Source organism: Ambystoma mexicanum, chromosome 5q, assembly GCF_040938575.1.
Source record: "Ambystoma mexicanum isolate Mex_15411 chromosome 5q, UKY_AmexF1_1, whole genome shotgun sequence".
Taxonomy (NCBI): Eukaryota; Metazoa; Chordata; class Amphibia; order Caudata; family Ambystomatidae; genus Ambystoma; species Ambystoma mexicanum.
The window spans coordinates 113,187,920-113,212,778 of NC_090933.1; the positions used below are offsets into that span (position 1 = coordinate 113,187,920).

The window sequence follows — 24,859 nt, forward strand, 5'->3', positions numbered from 1 at the left end:
CAGATCCAGTGGCAGATGGTGAATTTTTTAACTGGAGGGATGTACATATTTGTCCCAGATATGCCAGAGCAGCCGAGCGTAGCGATGGAGCCCGCACCACTCAAGAGGGGTTCGGACCCCCCAAGAAATTCTTTTAATTAAAAAATATATATATTTTTAAATAATGAAAATGGAGTATTTTAGAGCACACTTTTCTTTTTTTTTTTTTAGAAAAATGGGGTTAAAAGCCAAATAGTTTGCAATTGGGTTGTGTAGGGTAACCCATGAAAAAAATCCAATAGATGCAAGTCACCAACAGTGCACAGGAGCATTTCTCCAACACATTTACATGATGCCTTTTCCCACAATATGTGCCAGTTTAAAACATGTTCACACTGGCTGTGCCTATACATTTCCATGCTGACTCCACCATTATACCCTATTATTCCCATATCAGAAGATACTCAGGTTTGCTTTGTGCCTAATGCCAGTAATGATACTATAAGAAAACATGTCCATGTTTGTTTTGCCAATATATGGCAGTATCCCCACATAAGAACATACTCCAGTTGGCTTTACTATTAAAAATGCATGCCAAAGTATGAAAACGTGTCCAAACTGGCTGTACTAAAGTGCCAGGCGAGCTAAATAATACTTATCATGTTTGCTTTATCAAAGATGCACAATACAAAATGTCATGCCTCAGCAAGAACTGGCTAGACTGGTTTCATTAAAAAATGCCAGTCTTGCTTTGTAATAACACTTATCATGCTTGCTTTATCACAGATGCCCAATACAAAATGTCAGACCACAATAAGAAATGGCCAGACTGGTTGCATACACAATGCCAGTCTTGCTTTGTAATAACACTTATCATGCTTGCTTTATCACTGATGCCCAATACAAAATATTATACCACAATAAGAAATGGCTCGACTGGCTGCATTAAAATGCAAATCTAGCTACAAAATAACACTTATCATGCTTGCTTTATCAACCATACGCAGTAAAAAATGCCATGCCTGCTCCATGGTGTGACATCACCTTGCAGTCAGACATAATCACATTAATGATGAATGTGATTGTGTGATTGCGAGGCGATGGTGGAACCAGGGGGCAGATGTGTGTCAGGAGCTGGGGTCGGAGGGTACAGTCATGGCATTTTTTATTGGGCATAGATGCCAAGGAAAAATTGCCATGTCCGCCCCCTGTGGCCCCAGAGAGCATTAATTGTGTGCATGCGAAGTACTGGGGGCCCAGTCATGGTATTATTTACTGGGCATCTATCAGATGCCCATTAATAAATGGCATTCCTTCCCTCATTGCCCTCCAGCGCCTCACATGCACAGATAATCAATTGTATGGACATGCGAGGCGCTGGGGGCTTAGGACATTGGATGTGAGGCACTTGTAATCACAGCGGACTGGGCTGGCATTCTTAACTGGCATACCAAGTAAAAAATAACGTGCCTGTCGCCTGGGACCTGCAGCGCCAAACACACACACACACACAAACACACCATCAAAGTGATGGTGTGTATGCAAGGTGATGGGGGTGGGGCAGGGGACAGGCATGGTATTGTTTACTAGACATCTATCATAGTAAATAAATACCATCCCTGTCCCCTGGGCCCCACAGCACCTCAAACGAAGAGCTGATTTTGGCCGGTGGGGAAGGGAGGTTGTGCAACAAACGCATCTTTAAAATGCCTTTGTTGCACAAACGTCCTACCCCCCTGTCATCAAAATCCTCTTGGACCAGCACAAAAGCACACACTTACACAACATACACACAGCAAGCACTCTGTCTCAGTCACATGAGCACCCATCATGCACTCACTCATAACACCAGCATACACGCATCCATACACGTATTTAAATAATAAACAAACGTACAAACACACACATTTACACATCATGCACACCGGCATCCATCATCATACATTCACTCACCTAACACAAGCATGCACGCATCCATACACATAACTGAAATTAAAAAAACAGAACATAAACAAGAGTACCTTCTGCCGTGGGCCTTTCCTCACCAGTGCTCGGGCCCCTGCTAGCATGAACAGGAATCGGGAAGCTTTCTGGTTTCTACTCCTGCATAGATGGCCGGAGCGTGGGTGACGATACACCCCACTTCAGCCTGCTCTGTCTGTATGTGCGAGGAGGCGCATACAGACATGCAGTTCCCCAGCCAGCATTTCAAATGAGCCATGCGAGGCTGGGGAAGCAAACGCCCCCCAGCCTTGCATGATGTCAGAAGTCTAGGCGGAGAGTACAGGGCAGAGGCTATCTCTCACTGTATGCAAGTAGATTAAGGGAGATTCCGGAGACAATGTTAGCATATAACAGATTAAAGGTACATACCAAGCTGTTAGTTGAAACAGGTATTCACAGGAACTGCAGGAGCAGGCTGTATACAAAGAGACAGAGAAAAGAGAAGAAAAAAAAGCAAGTACACTGGGCAACTTGGATTGATCAGAAATAAGGGTGTACTGGAATATGATAAGGGGTCTCCAGGGATTAAGGAAAGCCCTTGGGATAGGTACTTACAGATTTACTCTTAACAACAGTCATACAGCAACGTCATGACTTGGGCGTGCCGAGGAAACTGTTGTACTCAGTGCAAGGGTAAAACTGAAAGACCATATACTGAGGCAGGTACGACTTCAACGGACTAGGTGAAGGCAACAGAAGTCTTCCCGTATCTGATCCGAACGGAGACCAACCCAGGGTCACACTGTAAAACGGATTCAAGTGGAGACACCACAGTGGACCAAGATGTATACAAGTAGAAAGCAGTGTTGAAAGAAATAACTAGGTACAGGACAGGATAGGATATCAGAAGCTAGAACAGGCAGGTTGCAAGGCAAGGAGCCCAGAGGCACAGGGCAGAAGGCAGAGGATTGTGGCAAAGCCTTCAGGGAGGAGCCCAGGAGAGCAGGGCGGAAGGCAGTGGAGTGTGGCAGAGTGTGGCAGAGCCATCAGGTGGGAGCCCAGAGGAGCAGGGCAGAAGGTACAGGTGGGAGCCCAGAGGAGCAGGGCGGGAGGCAGCGGAGTGTTGCAAAGCCGTCAGGCAGGAGCCCAAAGGAGCAAGGCGAAAGGCAGTGGAGTGTGGCAGAGCCGTCAGGTGGGAGCCCAGAGGAGCAGGGCGGAAGGCAGCTGAGGGCGGCAGAGCCGCCAGGTGGGAGCCCAGAGGAGCAGGGCAGAAGTATGCAGCAGACTGGAGAGGGAGCTGCAAGTATCAACAGCAACAGGACTCAAAGGCCAAAAGAGGATTTCCAGGAAAGGTCAAAAACTGGTAACAGGAGCACCAGCACAAACTCCCAGTGGAAGCAGTTGACTGACAACTGCTTCTGTTCAAAGTGTGTTTATAAAGGCCCTCCCAGCCAGCAGGCCTGCAGGGTGGAGCTGATTGCAGACTCTAGCAGCTGTGTTCAATTTAGCCCAGCTCTGGCTGCAGTAGCCTGCAGCAGTAGCGGCAGTGGTTTCTAATCAAGTGCTCTCCAGCTCTCTGCAGCTTAGACTGCAGTAGCTTGGAACAGGTGAATGCAATCAGGCCCTCTGCAGCTCTTAGTAGCTTGATGCAAACAAATGTATTTAGTATGCCTTCTCCAGCACTCTGCGTTTTGGACAGCATACATGTCCCAGAATGCATCTGCTGGTTTAACCCAAAAGCCGGACTGGAACATGCAATTAGATTAGTCCAAAACTGCAGCGGTAATTTAAGGAAATAAATGCAGAGGCGCATGTAGCGGTGCTGGGTGGAAGGCGAGCAGGATCGTGACGCATGGCTCATTGAGCTTGTACGGCTGGGGAACTTAAACTGTTAAAGTTTCCCTTTGACAGTTCACTCCCTCAGCTGAAAAAACAGCAGTGGGAATGCTCGTATTTCACTCGACTGGCTTCTCCATAACGGGTGAGAGGGGGCCAAGACCCGGCGGGTCGACGCCCCCTCGCCCATTATGGACGAGCAGCCCCTGCTCAGATCCCAGATGCAAGGTACACTTTCAGAGTTTAGAGATGAGAGCACTCATCGACATGGGACCATCAGACAATGTTGTTGCAGTCAAACAATTCCATCAACTCCAACCTGTAGTTTTACCAAGCGCTTTGTCGCCGAGATGGTAACTGTCCCCTTCCTGAGCGGCAGCACTGGGGAATAGTTAAAATTGAGCTATTTTGCCAGGAGTGCCTGCATGGGTGAGCCGGATCGCCAGCTTGCCTCCTACTCCTGCTACAACCTCGTTCGCCAAACACCCAAACCTCGCCTTCCTGGTACATCCCTTTTCTATTCTAGTGGGTCCTCCCCTTGGGCTGGGCTGTGTTTTAGGGCCTGCACACGTGTATCCCCACCAGTGCTGCTGTGGGATTAGTTATATATTTTCGAGTGTAACCGGAGACCGTGGCTGGACGACGGCTTTAAGAAGCCAGTCTGCCATCTTGGATTTTCTGTCTGTGTGAACTGCGTCGGCAGTGCGACACGTAGAGGTGTTGCTGGGGGGGGGCTTAGGGGGCTATAGCCCCTGGTCTTTTGGTTGTAGCCCCAGATAGAATCTCAGGGGCTACAACCAAATGGCTATCTAGCCCCGAGTCTCGACACTCCCAACATTAGCGTAGCCCCGGATCTTTTCCAGACCTAGCAACACCCCTGGCGACACCTGGTAAGTGTTGTCGGTGCTTTTAGCCTATGATAGTTTCTGATATGGGCGGGGCCTACATCTTATTGTAGACTATGTTGGATGGGGGATTGCAATGGCCCGTGTGAGATGGCACGTCCCCTGGCAGTGCCAGTAAAGGGCCATTAGGAGTTTTGCCTGGTGTTTGACTGTCTCCTGCCCCGCAACGAGGGCTGAGTGAGGGTGACCTGGGGATCCTGCCCATGTCGCCTCTGAGGCAATCATCCACTAGGCCGTATAGGCCCCCAGCCTTTTGGTGTCCCTAGAAGCCCCGCGCACTAAGTTAGGGCACTTTATCCTGGGTTACACTTGGATTGCAAGCCATTTGTCTTTGCGTACAATCGGGGCGTTAAAATAAAAAGCAAATCTCTATAGCAAAGCCAAGCCCATGCAGAATAGCACTGGGTGCCCCTCATGGTGCCCACTTTTGAGATATGCCAGCCACTTCAGTTGAGATCATCTTTATTGGCATGGCCGGTTATGCTAAATGGGCAAAGGTATTAATCAGAAGTTCGCATTGGAGAGATGTAAAGAGGAATAGACAGAACCAACAGTCTTTCGCGATGGCAGGAAGTAGCGCTGTGGCCTGGATGTTCATTTACATTGTGTGGCAAGTGTTGAACCAAGGTGAACTTGCTTTTGCCCTAAGTTCACCAACAGAAAGCAACAGCCTTTCAGAAGTAAAGACGTAAAATTTTTTTTTTTTAAGTATGTGTTGCTCCCGTCTCGGGAGCATAGCTCAGCGGCAACGTGCACGCCTTGGAAGCAAGGCGACACGGAGCAACACCGGTTCGATCCCCGGGTCCGCCCTTAGAAACTGCTGGTATTAAGCGCGTTATAAATAACCTATCATATCATATGAACGGTTTCACTCTGCAATATCATAGTTCTCTTTTCAGGGAGCACAGTTTGAAGGAAAAGAACATAATGGCAGCCTCGCCACCGAGCTACCAAATTCATTTTGAAAGGGCTTCTTAACGAAATGAAGATGGCCTCCTGAGGTGTCATTTTTTACTTTTCCTGTTTCGGCCGTGGAATAAAGACCTAAAAACGGAGTAGCAGGAATGATTACCTCGCAATTTGTGCGCACGGTAAAGGAAATGGGCTCAACTCAAAAGGGCTGCACACTGCACAGATGGCTACAGTCTTCTCTCAGACAAAATTTGTGAAAACGTGAGCTTGGAAAAGTGCTGAGGTGGTAACTTTCAGACTGCAGAAAGGTCAGCTCAACTGCTCTTCATAATGCGCACAGAATCCTCTCTGCACTCCCGCTGTGCTGGGGGATAGCTCGTGAATTAAGCGTTTCTCCTCAGACATGGCGTGCACTTCACCAGCTTGAGCCCTGCCGAGGACCAACGCAGACCTTCATCCTTCAGAGGGCAGTGCATTCAGTACCACTAAACCGGGTAGAAATAACACCCGTTATTCCAGCGCTTGGAAGCAGAAGGAATCCAGAATGAAGTGTGAACTATTATTAGCACCCTGGCAGAGGGAGCCACCCAATCAGGTGGCTAGGAACTGGGGCTTGAATCGTCGATGAAAGCCTGCGTTCCACGCTGCCGTCGCCGGCTCCTCCCGTCGCCATCTTCCCCCACCCACCCTCCGTCCCCCTTTCATTTCCCAAGCCCCCTACTTACCTTATTTCTGCTGCCGCAAATGCCGCCGTCGCAGCCACTCCTTCCATTTAGCTCCTGTAGGCCACCATGCAAAGGGAAGACGGGGCTACGGAGACGGGGCTCCGTACGGAGCCCCGCCTTCCCTTTCCATGGTGGACTTCTTGGAAAAGTGCTTCAATCGGGCTGATAATTTGGGCTGCCGTCCATTACCCCCATTCCAGCCCTTGGAACGGGCGATTAACGCCATAACAAAAGAAAAGCGCAAGTGGCATCAGTGCACATCATAATAGAACATGCATTCAAGACTCACACTGTGGTATCTTCTACTCCAGGCAAAGTGGCATTTTGCCACCACCCCCAACCGCCAATTTGGACACATTTGCTGCTTGTGCGCTCTGAAAGTTTGAAACCTGGCCATCACTGCAGCACGTCACCCTTCTGAGATTGATCCATTGAGTACCGTTAAATATGATAATAACCTTAGTGAGGTGAACTTGTCATGAAGTGTTGTATATAAAGAAGAGTAAAAATGCAGTGGACTTTGGGACACTGTGTAATAGAACATGGCATGCTGTGGTTTCTGATGCACTAGTCAAAATGCCACTTTCCAGCACCCCCTAGCTAGTAATGTGGCCATGTCTGCTGCTAGTGGGGTCATTTTGGCATCCCCATCATGGTGGCACAGCCAGCACCTGCCTAGCATTGCCTTGCACTCCAACACAATAAGTGGTGCAGACAGATCAAAGAAAAGCTGCCCAAAGTTGTGCACAGGGCTATCCATGTTCAGTGTGAGCCCCTCGGGGCAATGGGGTTCCAAATCTGTGGGGAATCGGACCGCAGTCTCTGGTTATTGTAGCGCCATCCATCTTTGAAATTAAATCCTTCAATGCCACAGGCATGATTCACAGGAGTGTCGGTACAGACTAACTAAATGGTAGGCTGGCCATATTATTCACTGGGGCACCAGGATTCCACTCCTCGAACTTCTTTAAAAAATATGAATTGGGCTTTTCCACTTCCACCCACTCACTGACTTGGATACTGGCAACATTCTGAAAGGCCTCCAACCCTCTCGCACCCCTTATCAAGGAATGCGCCGACCCCCTAGTGCCGCAATTCCCAACCATCATCAATGCCTCATTCACTTTTTCCTCAGTCCTGTCACTAAAAGAATCCTGGGTGTCACCTCTCCTCAAGAAGCCCCCGCTCGACCCAGCGATGCCAATCAATTACCGGCCCCTCGCTGCAGTCCCTTTCCTGCTAAAAATCATTGACCACGCCACCAAGCTGTAAATCCAGCAACACCTTGAACAAAACCACATTCTCAGCTCTAGCCAATCTGGTTTGTGCCCCCGACATGGTACAGAAACAGCACTTCTTTACCTCAAGAACCAGCCAGATGATGCCAGACACTCCGGAAACCTCAGCCTCCTCATGGTCCTCGACCTATCCACGGCGTTCGACCTTGTAGACCAAACCACCCTCTGCAACCATCTCGCTACATCTGCTGCCTTATCAGCAGCAACCGATTGGATTGCTTCCTTTTTCAATGACCGGACTTCCCGTGTGTTCTCTGACAACCACTCCTCAACCCCCACTGCCTCCAAGTGTGGAGTTCTGCAAGGCACTTTGTCTCTCCCACCCCCCGCAATGATTATACCAAGCGTCTCTGCGACCATCTCGACTCCCTTGGCATCAAATACACAAACTGTGCGGACGACACAAAAATCCATCAACTCCATCTATAAAACCAACCAAATCTAGATGGCCACCCACCTATTATGCCTTAACAATGAGAAAACTGAACAACTCCTTGTTGGCAACCCATCCCGCCTTGCCAAACTCAGCCCTGCGTGCCAGTCGTTCAACATAGATAACCACACCATCCACATCTCTCCTTTCGTCAAAATGCTTTGCTTCCTCCACTTTGACGCACCTTGATGCCACATTGAGTATGTCACACCATGTTAACGTCATCCTCTCGTGAGCCGTGTATGCCACCAAACTCATAACTGCCAGCAGACCCTTCTTATCCACTGAGAACTGTCTCAACATCGCCCAGTCCATCGTCCGCTCCAAACTGGACTATTGTAATGCACTTTTTGGGAGTACCTCTGAAAAAACCCTCAACAAACTACAGACGGTACATAAGAATGCCCCCCGAGCTGCCCTCGGCCTCAATAAGCATGACCATGTCTACGCTGCAAGGAAAAACTTGCACTGGCTCCCCGTCCGAGAACACATAAAGTTCAACATCCTCACCTTCACATACCGGTGCTTCTGACACAGTACCCAGCTACTGACCCGAAGGCTATCTAGACCCACCTCCACTAAACCTAAGCAAACCGCTTACTGCAACCGCCTGTCTGTTCCCAGGTTCAAACGGTCCAGAGACAGAGGGTCCTGCTTCCCTGCCTCGGTGGCCACACTTTGGAACTCACTGCCCCCGTCCATCACTTCAGAACCCTCCACAATCTATTCCGTAAACAATTAAAGCGCTACTTGTTCAATTAAGCGTCCTATCGCGAGACCTGCTTTTCATCTATGTACATTCTTTCCTGTCTTTAACTAGTGCCTAGACGCCTCAGGGCCAAGTGCACTCCTACAAATGCGAAATAAATATCGCACTTCATGCTGGATTACAGCCTCTAAGCGCCCGAACCGTGTATTGAACCCATGCTGCTCAGTGTTGTCTTGTTTCCAAGATAAGCGATTTGCTCCTGGGCTATCCTCCCAGGCCATTGAATAAAACCTGCACTTTCTGGGAGTTGTAGTCTTGGTCTGCTCCAATTGGTCAACTGCATTTGATGGCCCAGGACTGACTTCTTGGTGTCCCAATCTGGTCAGCATAGCAAATCAGGTATGACACCTTTATGCTATAAAGTTGTGTACAAGGGTCTTTGGCAAGGAGTCTGGTATTTGTCTATGTGGTATGATCCAGCTGGAGTTTGAGGCTATTTCTTTTTCTAATAATAGTAGACCCGGCAGAGATCCATCCGACTGGGATCCAATCCACTGGTATTACTAAGGGGGCGCGACCTCCGTGCAGTCCTATTTGCTGCATCAAACTATCTCTACAGAACATGGAAGGGGAGGACACATATGAACAAGTGAAGCCACCACTTAGCGCTGAGGTTGCTTTTATATTTTGTTTTGGGATATTTCTTGAGGGATACGGTCTATGTAACATGACAAATGGCCCGTGTATTGATATATTTTTTGCTGTAATGCATTGACTAGAATGTGGGATTGAAATAGTTCTGAACTAGAATGCAGTCTTTCCCAGCCTCTACTTCTTGTCCATGGCCTGTTGAATAAGATGCTCTCGCGGGAGTTTGGAGGGGAGGTGGGTGGAAGGATGCTCCTACCGTAAATCCCCTGTTCCGCTCTAGTTCTGTGGCAATTTCCAGGCTGGCTTTTGGTGTGCAGTTGCAGGCTTCTCCACGCTCCGGTGTGTTAATACAGCTGGTACGTTGGATGAATACGATTAACTATATTTAACAACATTATATTTCAGATTTTTTGAATGGGATGAAGATTTCTCACAAACAAAACTCAGGAAAGGAAAGCTCCTACTGAACAGTTAAGAACATGTACTGGCAGGTGATTTTGAAAGGACTAGAGTCATGAAATTGCAGTTTTTTTATTTTGTCACACATACTTGGAATGAAGCATACACATTGCAGAAGAGAGCAGGGAACTCCAGGTGACGTCCCCATTCCACACGAATCACATCCGGCAAACATGCCGCGTTCCAATGTCTGCATTCTGGGAGGGGCTTAAAGAATCGGACTGGTCCATGCTGAGCTCAAAACATGACATCACAATTTACCATTTCACTACAAGTGAACAAACGTTCTTTATACTCCCGACCTAGGGTGGGATAATACCCAAGGTTCCTCCTTCTGTTGCCCATAATTATGCCCTATAAGCTTCTAAGCATTGTGGTCTGACTTTTACTGACTCCTGGAATCTCTCCTGTGTGGCACTGTTGCAGCTTTAATCTCAGTGAAATCTACCACCGAGTGACCATACCCTCACCCCTACTCTCCATCGCCCTCATCCCTCAACTAACCCGTCTCTACTAAAATCTTGCATCCTTACACCACCCACACTCCTGCAGATGACCTCTTAGGTCTAGTGTACATTGGAGATTCAGACCCTGTCGATCTTCTATCAACAACCATGCTGTCAACTTTTGCACCCCACAGTCCGGGGGGATGCCCAGATGGCTAACCTGTCCGGTCGGTATCAGCCACAAACAATGTAGAATTGTCAATATCGACAAACGGGTAACTCGTACTTCTAACCTGCATCCATCAACACCAAAGGTTTCTGCGTGTGCCTTCCTGCTATCCGACTAACACACCCTGCTCTCCTTTCTTACAGAGCCGTGTGCAGCGAGGTCAACATTATTGTCCAAAGAGCCCTATATAAGGCCACTTTTCATTAGATTACATTTACTGTATAGTTTATTTTTACTTTGTAGCTATGATATTTTATCTTTGCCTGTGTAACTAAGCAATGTGCATCATCTTGTACTGCGCCCAGATACCTCTGGGTGAGGCGCGCATTATAAATAAATAAACAAACAACAATGTGTCCTGCTCTTAGCTGGACTAAGCTGTGCTCCCCAGATGTGTTCAAAACTGAGTACAGGAATGGCTTGCACTTTATTCTGGGTTGCTTTAGGCGAGATGGAGGAGTTGATCATTCAAAAAGCCGTAATACTTTCCTTGGAACCTTTTCTGGCTCGTTCTGGCTGGTGTTCGGCTAGTTAGTACAAAACCCAGGCTGCCTGAAGGCAGACATTCCGCAGGCGAAGGGGCATGTGACTGGTGCGATTGTTGTGTTCTACTTGGGATGTTCCCCCCACCATAAAAGGGCCTCTTCCCCAGAGTTCCACTTGTTCGTCTTCATTCAGATGGGCCCATGTTGCTACATTTCATCCTGCTTCATAGTGCCCCATTGTTTCAACCGGGTTGTTTTTGGAAAGAGCTAACAGTCTCGGGCTGTGTGGGATATGGCGGTTGCTCCCATTTGAAGAGCGTCTTGTCTGGGCCATCCGGCCGCTGCCTGTGCCCTTTGGGCTTTCTGCCAGCTTGTCTGAGTCACCAGCACTCATTTGTTTCGACTCTTCGGGCGGCGTGTTTTTCTAAGTCTGCCCGGTGCAGCGGCCGGAGCCCGGCTGCCAACTCTGTCATGGTATTCCGTCAGCCCGTCTTGAGGACGTCGCCGCGTATAAATAACACTTGCACTAAATTGAGATTGAGCGGCGTACCTCTCAGCGACGGGCATGGATGTCTAGAGATTTCTCCGTCGCCGGTGTCCGCAATTAGAAATGGGCAACTGCGGTTTCCGGTCTTGCAGCGGCTGAAAAAACATTCCGATAATTAAAACCTGCTATTCCTTTAACGGCACAAACTCCACATGCTGGTACTCATTGTGGGTTATGTTTTCTGGGCCTCAACACAGAAACCTTCGCACGGTGTTTGCACTGGAGCACACTGCTCCTGTGCAAAAGTGCATTGAAATAATTTGCATTTCCAAAAGTGCAATTTTTGCCCCAATGGAAATTTGCACTGGCAGTGGTGCAAAGTCTATGTAATGATATGATATGATATTTTATTTATTTAATTTCTTTTATGTTATATATGTCCCCTTATGTCCTAGTTGATAGAATAGTTGAACAAGATGTCTGTTCGCTATGCTAATAAAGTTTTTGCCTGTTCGGAAATTAGACGTTTGTGGTAGAAACGATGGGATTGGCGTACTCCATGTCCAATGACCCGCTAGGTGGTTTCCAGTGTGGAGACACACTGTTGCAGTGTTCTTTACCATATGATATGATATTGCATTTATAACGCGCCTATACACAAGTGTTTCAAGGCGTGAAACACTAATGCTGTGCAATGTTCTAACCTTTTGCAGATAACCACGCTCATCAACCACAAGGATAAACCAAAGAAGTCGGACAAGACACTGCAAGCCATTCAGCGAGTCGGACAGGCGGTAAACCAGGCGGTCGGAAGGTTTGTCACAGTGGGCGAGGCCATAGCCAATGAGAACCGAGAACTGAAGGAGGAGATGAGCATTGCCTGCAGTGAAGCCAAACGAGCAGGTATGTAGTGGGTAACGGGCCATGCCCTTTGTGGCTCACGTCGCCTTGCGATGGAGAAACCGCGAAAACGAATGTCTTCATCATGCTCCTGATTTAGTACTAGTGCAAAAGCCTGTGTATATGAAAAGTCATTTGTAACGCGCCTGTACACACGCGTTTTCTATGCGCGACAACATGCGTTAAGAAAGACATTTTCACAGTGTTAATATGTTAAGTGGTATATTTAATTGTAACTGATTGTAATTCATGTTAATTGAAAAAAGATATTGTTCAGGTTTTCATTAACACAGTGGGACCACTATATATATCCTAAGGCAACTTCTCCCTCTAGACGTGACAACAGGCAAAGCAAGCAGTCTCTACTGCGCATGACTGCATCGGAAAAACATACACCTGGCCTTTTATTATAAAGGATAAAGATACTTGTTTACCTCTCACACACTTCCCGCCTGTATTTCTGACATGTAGTCAGCAACACTTGGTTTTTATTTTTTGAAGTATAGATTTGGATTCCGAACACTACGCTGCTGTGACAACTAATTACCCCAGTCATTATTCTGGTTGTTGGAGTGGATGGTTACCCCTCTGATCGTTCAGATTCCTAATTAGATGTCAGCACAACACACTGTTTAGGATCACAATTCATACTTTAAAACATTAACATAAAGTTGCTGACTACATGTGTCGCATCTGTGTTAAGTGTAATTATGAAGACCAGTCTGTCCTAGCCAGTGATAGAAGTGTAACAAAAAAGTAGTGGCACTGTGACTCTGGCGGGGGACAGAGAAGGAAAGAACGAAGGGAGCAACGTGCAACACCGGTTTCAAGGGTTGCAGTCATGCTGGTTGACAGCCAATTGAGTTGAAATCGATTTCAGTTTAGCTGCAACTGCTATCGGGTGGTAAAGTGGAGAAGTGTGCTTTAAATTCACAAAGAACAGTTCTGGAATGGTGAAAATTGTTGCAGAAAGTAGTGGAGCTTTTAACAGTAAAAACTAAAAGTAGTGGGACACAGCTCCCGACCGTTCCCGCTCACTTCGACCACTTTTTCTAGCCTTGGTTTACTGCATGAATCAGTACTGTATGCTTACAGGTCTAGTTGATTTTATCGAGAACCGTATGGGCAATCGGCCAATCGGGCCGAAAATTCCCAACACCACCCTATACACCGACGCACTTGCTTCACTTAAATCAGATAAATAATGTATGATATCTTTGTGCTTGCAACTGGCCATAGGGATAAGGAAAACTGAAATTGAGACTGATGGATGAACCTTTTGCCATGGGTGGATCTGTTTTCTGGCTACGTTCCTGAAATGGTAGTTGCAAACACTCAATGGCACATCGGAGATTTCGGTATGATTACGCCGCTGAAATGTTGCCATTTCATAAAGACAGCATTACTTACAGTGACTTCATCATTGGGTCTGGTCTTGCAACCTTGAGAACAAGTCCTATATTAATTCTCCCTTTTCTTGTCAAGGTGAGCTCAAAAAGAGATGAGTTAAAGACTTGAAAATGTTAAACCATCTCAGCCTAGACTGGTTGAAGCCCTGCCCGCCCGCCTCCACTCTACTACTACCTCCTCCACTCTACAGCTCCCTCCTCAATGCTCCCACTCCCACTCCCTCCTCCACGCTGCCACTCCCTCCTCCACGCTGCCACTCTCTCCTCCACGCTGCCACTCTCTCCTCCACGCTGCCACTCTCTCCTGCACCCTGCCACTCTCTCCTGCACCCTGCCACTCTCTCTCCTGCACCCTGCCACTCTCTCTCCTGCACCCTGCCACTCTCCCCTGCACCCTGCCACTCTCTCTCCTGCACCCTGCCACTCTCTCTCCTGCACCCTGCCACTCTCTCTCCTGCACCCTGCCACTCTCTCTCCTCCACCCTGCCACACTCTCTCCTCCACCCTGCCACACTCTCTCCTCCACCCTTCCACTCTTTCTCCTCTGCCACTCTCCCCTGCACCCTGCCACTCTCCCCTGCACCCTGCCACTCTCCCCTGCACCCTGCCTCTCTCCCCTGCACCCTGCCTCTCTCCCCTGCACCCTGCCTCTCTCCCCTGCACCCTGCCACTCTCGCCTCCACCCTGCCACTTTCACCTCCACCCTGCCACTCCCTCTTGCACACTATTCCTCCCTCTTGCACACAACTGCCTCCTCCACATACTACTCGAAAGGCCCTCGTTTCACTCAGTGCCATACACTCAACTGTCCTTCTGTCCCTGGCCAATCTGGCCATTTTTTCCCCCAGCCAACACAGTTAGCATCAGGCCAAAATTATAAATCGGGGCTAATCCCTGCCCACTTCCTCCATGCAGGCCCGCCGCCGAACAGCGATGGCGGCTCAGGAAGTTGACAGCTAGAGTTCAGGTTTGGGCCTTCCGTGCCTTGCACTGTACAGGTAAGTCCTTTTGATGGATGGGGCATTATGCCCTGTAACGGCCCTGGTGTTCTAGGGTTGTTAAGTTTGGGTTGTTTGCTGGGTCAGCAGGCTGGTGCTGCGTGGCTTCCTGGGCTGTGGTGGACTGGAGGCACCACAGCTTCTCTCTCTACTAGTCTGGATCGGCCCCGATTGACTGTCTACTCCTCCTGGGTGATTCCTTAGTGGTTGGATGCTGGTCTCCTGGTGGGTGGTTTGTGATCATTACTCTCCCTCAGATATGCTTCTTGTTATTTTGCCGTCTGGGTACAATGTGACTAGGAAAAATAAGAGCAGACTGGTGAGCATCTATTTGAGGCATGTCATGAGACAAATATGGACTGTATAGAAACCTGCTGGCAAAAGGGGGGTAACAAGAACTGGGGTCATCTCAAGTGGTCCTGCCCTCAGGGTTGCCGAGAGGACCCCCAGTCAGCTCTTCACAAGGACAAGGTCCTGGCCATGCCACACCAGTTTCAGTGTTTTTATTACAGTAATCTAGGTAAGGTAGGATTAGTTCTTCAACCATATCCTTTCTTTGTAGCAATTCCAGAAAGGGGTTGGAGGGAGTGATGTTTCCCTTATAGGTTTCACTTGGGCATCACATAATATGGTGGAGTGGAATAGGGCTCCTAGGTTCCTTCCCATGAAGGAAGGTGTAGGGTGGTCGAGTGGGTTATGCTATAGGAACAGGAGACCTGGGTTGTTTTTTAAGCCCAATGTGATCACTTCCACTCGTCTGTTCAGCTGAAGCGAACTCTGCCATCCTGCCAAAAATGGAGCAGATGCTGTGTGAGATGAATTTGCATCTTATGCTATGTCATTGCAACAGTCGTATGCGCTAGTAGTTCAATTATTGCATGCATTATATCGACCGCCTACACGCAAATGCAAATACATACGCTCCACTCTTTCATGTCTGTGCAGACTAAAGTCAGCGCAAGGACCATTCAACCTACAGCGCTTCTAAGTCATAGCACATAGTGGCAGGCATTATACGAATGCCATATCACATAACCCGTGTGTGTCAGAGCTTAGCAGGACACGTGTAGGGATATTGTCAGCATAGGAATGGTACGGGCAATCGAAAGAAGCTGGGGGACTGGTTAGTGGCTTCATATAAAGAGACAGTGGGACAATGCAGATCAATTGGAGAGGCGATGGGTGGGAGAAGAGGCACCTGGAAGGATAGCGCCTGATTTGACGTGGTAAAAGTGGTCTTTTAAGAAGGCTTCACACTATGTCAGTGCTTGGTCACTAATGTGGAAAGGTTCCCCGAGGGGGTGGAGTAAGATGTTATGAACCTGTCATAAATGGCCAGGTTGATTGTAATCTCTTCTGCGACAAACCACAACATCCTAGGCTTAATGTGTGGGGCTGACGGGCAGGACCAGACCGGAAGACGGAGACACGGCCCAATCTGCTACGTGTGTGTATTGAGGGAGAATTTAGCGTGGTGGGGGTTAAATTATGTGTTAGAGAGTTTGAGTGGGGGTCCAGGAGAAGGGTTTGTATCATGGAAGGAAAGGGGCGGGTACGTATGTGTGTCTGTTAGTGTGTGGGTCTGCAGAGCCGGCCTTAGGGCAGGGCAGGCCGGGCGACCGCCCGGGGTGCCATAAGCCCCCAGGGCGCCAGCTCGGGGGAGCCTTTAAAAGACATGACAAAAGAGAAGGGTCTGAGATTGCCTACAGACCAGACAAAAGAGAAGGGGCCGAGATTGCCTCCTAGGCTATATAGCAGCCAATCTCTGTACTATGGAATACAGACGCACAGGTAAGGGCACTAAAGAACACGTACCAAACAAGAGCCCGAAACGGGAAACAAGAATTCAGAGCAGGAACTAGGAATGCAGAAAACTGTATGATGGCACTAGAACTAGATTGCCTTGGCAAGGGACTGTAACGAGGTAATTGTGGCAAGTCACGGGTACAAGGTATCTGAAGCACGGTAATGGTGCAAGGTAACTGGAGCATGGTTCTAGCACAAGGTAACTGATTCCCGGCACTGGTACAAGGTAACTGATGCATAGTACTGGTACATTGTAACTGTAACGAGGGTCGTAAACTAGGTGAATCTAACAAGCTGACGCTGGCTTCAAGACAGGCAGGAAACACCAAGCAATAGACGGAAAAGCTATGGGACTCCTGACTAAAACTAAGGGGAATGGAAGAAGCATAACCAAGAGAAACAGAGATTGACTAAACAGGGTACAACTTGAGACTATACAGGCCTGAGAGAGTAGGAATAGGGCAGAGAAGGGTGCAGGGGATGAGAGTGTGAAACTGTGCAAGTAACAGAGGCTGGAGGGTGCAAGGACACAGCAGAAAATCAGCACAAGAAACCGGGATTAAAGGCTGTTGGGAAACCGCACAGGAAAGAACAGTCATTGGCAGCATGTAGGTTGGGAAAGACTGAGCCATCAAGGCGGGGCTGCAGAAATCGGAGCAAGGCAACATAAGAACAGGGATAGGTCACAGGCAAAACAAAGCACTAGGCAGAATGGTCAGCAAAGCAGAGAGTGATTTCAAATGGGTTCCATCTTTACGAGGTTCAGATCTCAATGCGTAAACGGGGAACTTCAGGGCATGGCAGCTTATAAGCAGTGCTAACTGGGAAGAAAGCCGCAGAGGAAAGCCAGGGTTAGCTGGGTGGTTGGGCTCCACACAAGCAGTCGCATGTGTAGTTATTAGAAATCCCTGGTATGGACTTTGGCAGAGCAGTCCGAGAGGTAAAAACTCAATGTTTTAAAAAAAATGTTATAGAAACAAAAGCACAGTAATTGCTGTGGCATTTCAAGTGTTACAGACCATTGAAATGCGTGTTCCTTCTTCTGTTTATGCAGAAACCTGTGCATTTGCAAATATGAGTCAAAGCGAGTTTCCAGATTGGGCTTCAGGGGTTTTCAGAGATTGCGCAGATGCTTTGTGGGAATTGTAGTCCATGTTTCTAGAAATACCGTTTAGTGCCGGGAGATTTTGAATGGCGATTCGGGGTCATGTCTGATGCTGGTTGACAATGCCCTGGGTCTGCAGACCACACCACCTGGAGGCATAGATGCAATGCCATGACATAATGTGGTATTTTGTGGCATTCGGAGTCAAAAATCTCAGGGAATGTTCTGGTAAAACAACACAAAAACTATCAGCTGCTCCTGAAGGATTGTACCTCTCCTATCTTGATATGGGATTATCTGTTATTTATCAGATGATATGTTCTAATGAAAATGATTTTAGGACCAACATTCCTAAACCTGTTCCATTCAATGCCCCTATTTATTTCTTTAATAGGTTTTCATAGACTGGACCCTTGATTTGATCGGACTACCCATATTTCAATTATGCTTTAAAGGAGAACATAGGGGCTACTGTTTGCGAAAATCCAACTGGTCATATTGGAAAAGTGTTGCTGATAGTGTTGGAATTGTGGAAGGGCATGATGCGGACGCTGGAGCTACCCAAGTTTCACTCTAGGTGTCCCCTCTGGAGCTAGAATGATCTCCATGAGCTCTTTGCCGCCAGTGATGGGAAGCAACTGGTCAGACACCACCCTACATATCTGCACCCTTTACTAAAATTGTGGGAGCCCGTCTAGTAAGAACGAACATGGCCAATTGACTTGTCATCTGGGATGGTTCCCACTCCAGCGGGTTTGCAACCACGCTTTAGCTCACTGTACCATTCACAGCGGGAAAATACCCATTTGCATACATAGCTCTCAACACACCCGCTTTTGGCGGGTGTCACCCGCCTTGCAAAGGGCTGACTCACCCGCCAAGCCTCCTGCACGCCCATTCATTCCAATGGGCGTCTCACCCGCCAAAAACAAAATCGGGTGATTTCACCCGCCTTTGTGAGACAAATGGTTGAGAGGTATGTGCATATCAGTCTTGCCCCGCCCACAAAGAGTGCAGCACTAAAATGCCAGGCAATCCTCCTCTGAACAAATATACGAACAGCAACCCCAGACGCGTGCTTCTGCCGTGTTGCGCGTCATCAGCGAAGGGCAGCTGCATGTCGTTGGGCACAGAGAGCAAGAGGTCCACATCTGTATTAACCATCTGACTTAGGCTGAAATGGAAAGCATTGCACACTTGCCTGAGCCCCCTCTACTTCTTCATAGGATAATTGCCTAGCCTTTCGGTGCTGTACTCCCATCGTGCATGGCGCCAGATTCCTCTCCAGAGGGCTGTTTCTTTACTTTACTTTAATATATTCATAAGGCGCACCAAAGGACCCTGAGGCTTTCGGACGCCGACAAACCTGCAACGTCTGGACAACAAAAATGCATAGAACAATACTGGACGGGTTTGTATAGATCCATCCCTGGTCATTAACCAGATCCATCTAAACAGGAAAGTCTTTAACTTTTTTCGAAACACAGCAGTCGACCGTATTTCCCTCAGGTCTGGTGGAATTGCATTCCAGGCTCTCGGGCCGGTTACTGAAAAATCACCATTCTTAGCTACAGTCAATGGACGGCTGGTATTTTGAGCTGGTTCGTGTTGTTGGATGTCAAACACCTACTGCTGGTTTTCTTCTCCCTGAAGGGTATAGTGGGCTGAGTCATGGTTTTAGACCCTCCTGGGCTTGAACCACAGCAGATAACAGGTTATTAATGCAGTCATGTGTTCATTTATTAATGACTCTCTTACTTGCAATAAAAAAGGAGGATACAAAATGATAAATGGAACAGTAGGAAATTGAAATCTAGAAAACAATATGCCTAAATGTGTGGGGAGGGTGATCTTTCCTTCCCAGACATAAATCACAGGAAAAGGGTACTGGAACCTGGCGGGCGAATTTTCCCAGCAAAATGTAGTTGATGAAGGGTGTTGAGATGTTTGCATTTCAAAGCCCTGAGGAAGCTAAAATCATATTGGACTTGTAAATGGGAGGAGCCAATTCAGACTGCGCATTGTCTGATCAGGAAGACTCTTCTGTAACAGGGGCTGTACGTCGAGGCCAGGAAGAGTGATGAACGTTGCTGGATGTGGTAGTGAGATGTCTGGGATTCCTGTAGACATCATGGTTCCTAAGTCCTTTTTAATATTTGGGTCTTTTATTTTTGCATAGCGCAGGTGATTCTTCAGGGTTTTTTGGGGGATATTCCTTCTGGTTGGCTTACATCATTCTTGGTCCGCTGCAAGTTTGCTGCCTCAAAGGAATTTGTCGTCCACCCCTCCGAGTTTTGTTTGAATTACTCTGGTCCGGAGTGGATCATGTGCTGAGTTGGAGGAGCTCCCTATGATTTGAAAAATGGTCTGAACCACACGGGATTGGGTTGCTTCGCCTGCCAACCAGTATCGCTCGCCGATGGTGGACGTAGCAGGACTCCCTGGACTCAGCATCCCCCTGAGACACAGTATTCAGTTTTCCCATTTGAGGAAACCTACACACTGAACATTGAAAAGCAACTACTAGGCCTAGCAGACCATAGCTCTGGTAGGCTCAGACCACAGAAGAGACTCAAACTGTGCATGTTCCGTGAATTCAGCATACTAGCGTATCGGGACCAAAAGTATATTCCAGGCTGCTCAGAGATAGCACGGCCATGCAGGAATACCATACACAGTTGTCCAGTGAGCCCAGTCAACCGCTGAGCTGTAAGCTCTGTGAAGGCGTCATGAAGCAGACACAGACAACAGGTTCAAGTTTGGTAACGTTTTATTTACTTGAAAATGCCGGATGGAATAAGGCCTACCTTGCCCTATGCCAAGGTGGGATTTACCTACCTAAAGAAAACTAAGGATAGTCTGTGTCAGGAAGTCCAAAGTAAATGTCAGTCTGTGCCCAAAACCTATACTTGCCCTCATGTCTAATTGTATACAATGTGTAGGGATGTCGGCATCAAAATATATAGTGTTCAAAGTAAAGTTCAGAGCTTCCTCCAGCTCTTCGCTTGCAATCTGCTTCCCCTGCCCCAAGTTCAAAATAGTTCCAAATGAATAGGGATTCCCTTCCCCAATAGTTCAAATCTTCCAGCTTTTCCAAACACAATTCCTTGGGACACTTCCCAGCTCTTATTGTGTTTCTTTTCACCAGTTCAAACAGGCTGTTCAGTTTCTACACTTAAAAAACATATAAAAGGTTATTGTAAAACACAAGCTTCGCGATGGGGGCTTTCAGTGGCTTTTCCATACAGGGGTGCACTCAGTCTAAGTGCAGTTGTTTGACCACACGGTCCACCCATAACAGGTCACGCAACCAATACTCCTTCGTAGCTGCTTTTCCATGAACACTAGGCCACTCCTTCAACTGGACAGTGCTGCTTGATTTATTCACCTGTGTCACACTCTCCTGACACTGTACCATGGCTTGCTTGGCCACTATGCCTTGGTTGCAATTTCTTGCTCTCTTCTGGCTCTTGTCAATGCTTGTTTCCTTATATAGTTCCTTGAATTCTTTTGGCTATTGCCAATGCTTGGTTTGTCATATAATGCAGTTCTTTGTATCAGGCAGATTCACAAACCTCCTTTTAATTTACTCAATGTTCCAGAATGCTTCTGTTCATTATTCAAAAGTACTTCTGATTTCACTTGGGTCGCCACTCAAAAGTACTTGTAAATATTTTCACGTCATTCGGTATTCAAAAGTACTTGTAATTGCTTGCACTCTGTTTTAAATCAATGGTAATTGCCTGCTTTGCATATTTGCCTGCCAACCCGGTGCTCCCCCTTCTCGGTACACATCGGTCGGAGCTCACATCTCTTCTGCAAGGTCCTCTGCCACCTCAGGTTCTCTTCTTCCTGTGCAGTACCTCGCTCTTTCTCCCATCGGCTCTCCGGGCTCTGCTCAACCGGCGATGCTCCTCCTCCTGCAGCTTGGGATTCTTACAACCGCTTTGCTCGGCCGTGCCGGTCTCCCTCTTGCGATCCGCTACCGGTTTCCAGCATCCTTCAGGTTTGCTTCCCGTTGCATAAAATCTGCATCCTTGAACGGGTTTCGAGTGTTCCACACCACCAATTTGGAGACGTCTGCCTGCACCCAGCAGTCCGTAGCCTTGCTTCCACAGCTGCTCAATTTCCAAAAGGATGTTGGCTTTTAAAGTTCCCCCTCACCATAATGAGTCCAGAAAAGACTAGACTGCTCATTATTGGGACTGTAGTTCTGCCTTACTCTTGCTGTCATCTTCCTCGTCTCGGTACATAGCTGGGTCTGGTATGTGTGTATATTAACAAAATGAGGAAGTGTCTCTTTAGTTGGTATCTTCCTCGTCCCATTGTGGAACTGGTGTTTATTTGAAAATATTTTAAGGGAGGAACAGGGAAAGGGCTGACAGTCTACAAAGGCTTGAGGGATTGGTATGGAAAGAAAATGGGGATGCCATGTCTCGCCTAAGGACGTCCTCTCCCGATTCCCCATGTCTCCTCCACCCTGGTGCTCCTCCCTCGCATATCCATCCCCAGGGTCAGGATCCAAAAGCGATGGCCTGTCCCTGGCCACTCGAAAGGAGGATACAGGGGGAAAAGTGAGGACATCCTCAGAGCTCACTCTTACGTAATTCCAAAATGGTGCTGAAGTCCTGGAACATATTTAAAGCATTGTGGCAATTCAACACAATGGAGGTAGTTTGGATCCTACCCAATACCAAGAGAGTAACAATCATGATATAACAACCCAATCAATAAATCAGTGGAGAAAGGTGCCATTCAACGAACCATAGCCAGGTTAGAATTGGTAAGACCAATCCGGGTTGGCCATGGAAAACCACCAAAGGTCGGAATCCTGGAGGTGGCGCACGTGCTGTATGCTGCTTCCTACATACACATGGAACAATCTACCTGGACAGATTTAGCAGACCTGCTGTTAGTGCTGCAGCAGAAACTCTGTCAGATACAAGATTAGTGGTCGGCGGGAAAGAGAGCCCAAAGGAAGTTGCCACCACGGATACATGAAGGGAACTGGAAGGCCTGCGCAGTGGGATGTTTCCAGAGAACCCCAATCAGAAGTAAGAAGAGACACCTGGCAAGAGGGTTACAATATTGTCTTACTGAAAAGGACCCTGACTCAGGGTGGATCAATATTCTTCACAGCTAAATATAATTGTGTGTGGAGACCGGAGACGTCTACAGGAACTCTATGCCTAGGAGACTGTGGAGAGGTCCGAGAGAATCGTGTGCTGATAAGAGGAAGACCCAGTGAAGCGGTCCCAGTCATGAGTCCTCCCTAGAGAGGGCTGCCCAGGGAAATAGCTGGACAATGGAAGAGGTGGTTTGGGAGAACTCTTTGTTGGTCACGTTTGAAAACATTTCTTTGGAAGCACATGGTTGGGCGGGAGGCCAAAGGACTTGTTAAGAATAGGTCTGGACTTTTCTGTTGGCTATTTGTATGGATTTTGCTTAATAATGATAATGTGTTATTTATATAGCGCCTTAATCCAAAGCGCTTTACAGAGCACATATTTACATACAATATCAACCAATCGAAATTGGTACTCATTTATCGACCTCGGAAGGATGAAAGGCTGAGTTGGCCTTGCCGGGATTCGAACCTGCGACCTGCAGATCACGCTCAGATCACAGCAGCGAGTGCTCAACCCGCTGAGCTATCTTACTGGCTTAATAGGGTAGGGTGTACCTGGAGGAACATGGACTTGCAAGATTAGATCACGAGACGTTTATGTTGGAGTAACTCAATACCCTGCGATGTTGGGAGCACCCGGAGAACCCAACTTGCATTGTCCCTTATGCTGTTTAGTTCCTTTGCCTACTGTCTGTAGGGGTTTCTAACCAAAAACCCTGACATATGAATACTTCATAAAGAGACACTAACTCAAAACGACGCCTTCTTTTTGCGTCACTGCTTGAGCTTCCTACGCGTGGCATGTTTCTCTTCTTTCTATTGTGGGAAGTGTGGCCATGACTGCAATTTCAGAAAGTGACACATGTAACGTTACAATGAAGAATGGACATCTGATTTTTTTCACCTGAACTGCAATTCAACAATCATTAGTTCATTTTCTTTCATCTTCTCAAAACTGTCATGTTGCCTGTATTATTCATTTCTGATTTTGTTTACTTTCTGTTCTTTTCCCAGTAATTGAGGAGGCTCTTATTTTGCCAAACATCACAAACACTCTCTATGCTCACGCAGACTAGACAATATTTGTCACATCACTAAGCATCTGGAAGAAGATGGTTGTGCAGTAGCTGTACAATGAACTGAGACTGCCATCATGCCCTATCTTGTGCAGTCTGGTTTCCGGCTTCCCAGGAAATGGGAATAAGCAATGCATTATGACAACCTTCATTTTACTGGTGAAGAACATTATTTGTTGTAGGTTTGCGGACCCCATCTATGGTACTGAAGAGGCTCGGCCCTCACCTAGCCCCAATCCTCAAACGCTTGAGATTGATGTATGTGTTGGTTGTTCCGGTACACACCAAGAATTAACATCAGGCAGTCACATTGTAATTGGTTATTTATAATGCACTTAATACCGAGAGGTTTGTAAGCGCGTACCCGGGGATCAAACCTGTGTTGCACTGCGTCGCCTTGCTTCCAAGGCGAGCGCATTGCCCCTAAGCTATCCTCCCGTGACAATGTCCAAATGATTCACTGACCTTTGTTATGTACTTCAGGGCTCTTTCAGTCAATCATTTCTTTTGCAGGGATGGCTTGAATAACATGGGGCAATATATGATGACATCGCTCGGTCTATATGGCAGTATACTGTCTTTAAAGACATAGTGGCTTCCACATACACTATAAATAAAACTCATCATTCCATTTCAATTCTCAAATAGTATGCATAACCGTGAATTACCTTTTCCACTGATGGTCTTTTTTTTTGTTGCTTTGGAAAGCCTGCTGTGGCCATTGTGTTTGCCTTACTCACAAATCGCTGAACATCGACATGTTCCTTTCCTAATTCTGGATGGACATTCCTCAGGATCTTCTTTTTATGTTTGCGTTTTTTCTCTTTCTCTTTGGTCGGGTGGGCACATGATCCGGAATAAAACCCCTGTTCTAAATAATAAAATAATGACATGCACCGATTATTTCTATGTGCCTGCTGAAAAAATGTACTTTTCATC

At 47.5% G+C, this 24,859-nt stretch overlaps 1 protein-coding gene across 2 annotated transcripts in view; it reads left to right on the top strand.

Annotated features, from left to right (window-relative positions):
• Positions 1-24,859, top strand: part of CTNNAL1 (catenin alpha like 1) — a 989,054-nt gene that overhangs the window by 377,447 nt on the left and 586,748 nt on the right. The window contains exons 1-2 of one of the 2 annotated variants that reach the window (XM_069620627.1): positions 11,581-11,716; positions 12,212-12,401. In XM_069620627.1, the coding sequence (XP_069476728.1) occupies positions 11,711-11,716; positions 12,212-12,401 (196 nt within the window). In that variant the 5' untranslated portion in view covers positions 11,581-11,710. Of the gene's footprint in view, positions 1-11,580; positions 11,717-12,211; positions 12,402-24,859 lie in introns of those variants that run through there. The other variant, XM_069620628.1, reaches the window with a different exon arrangement.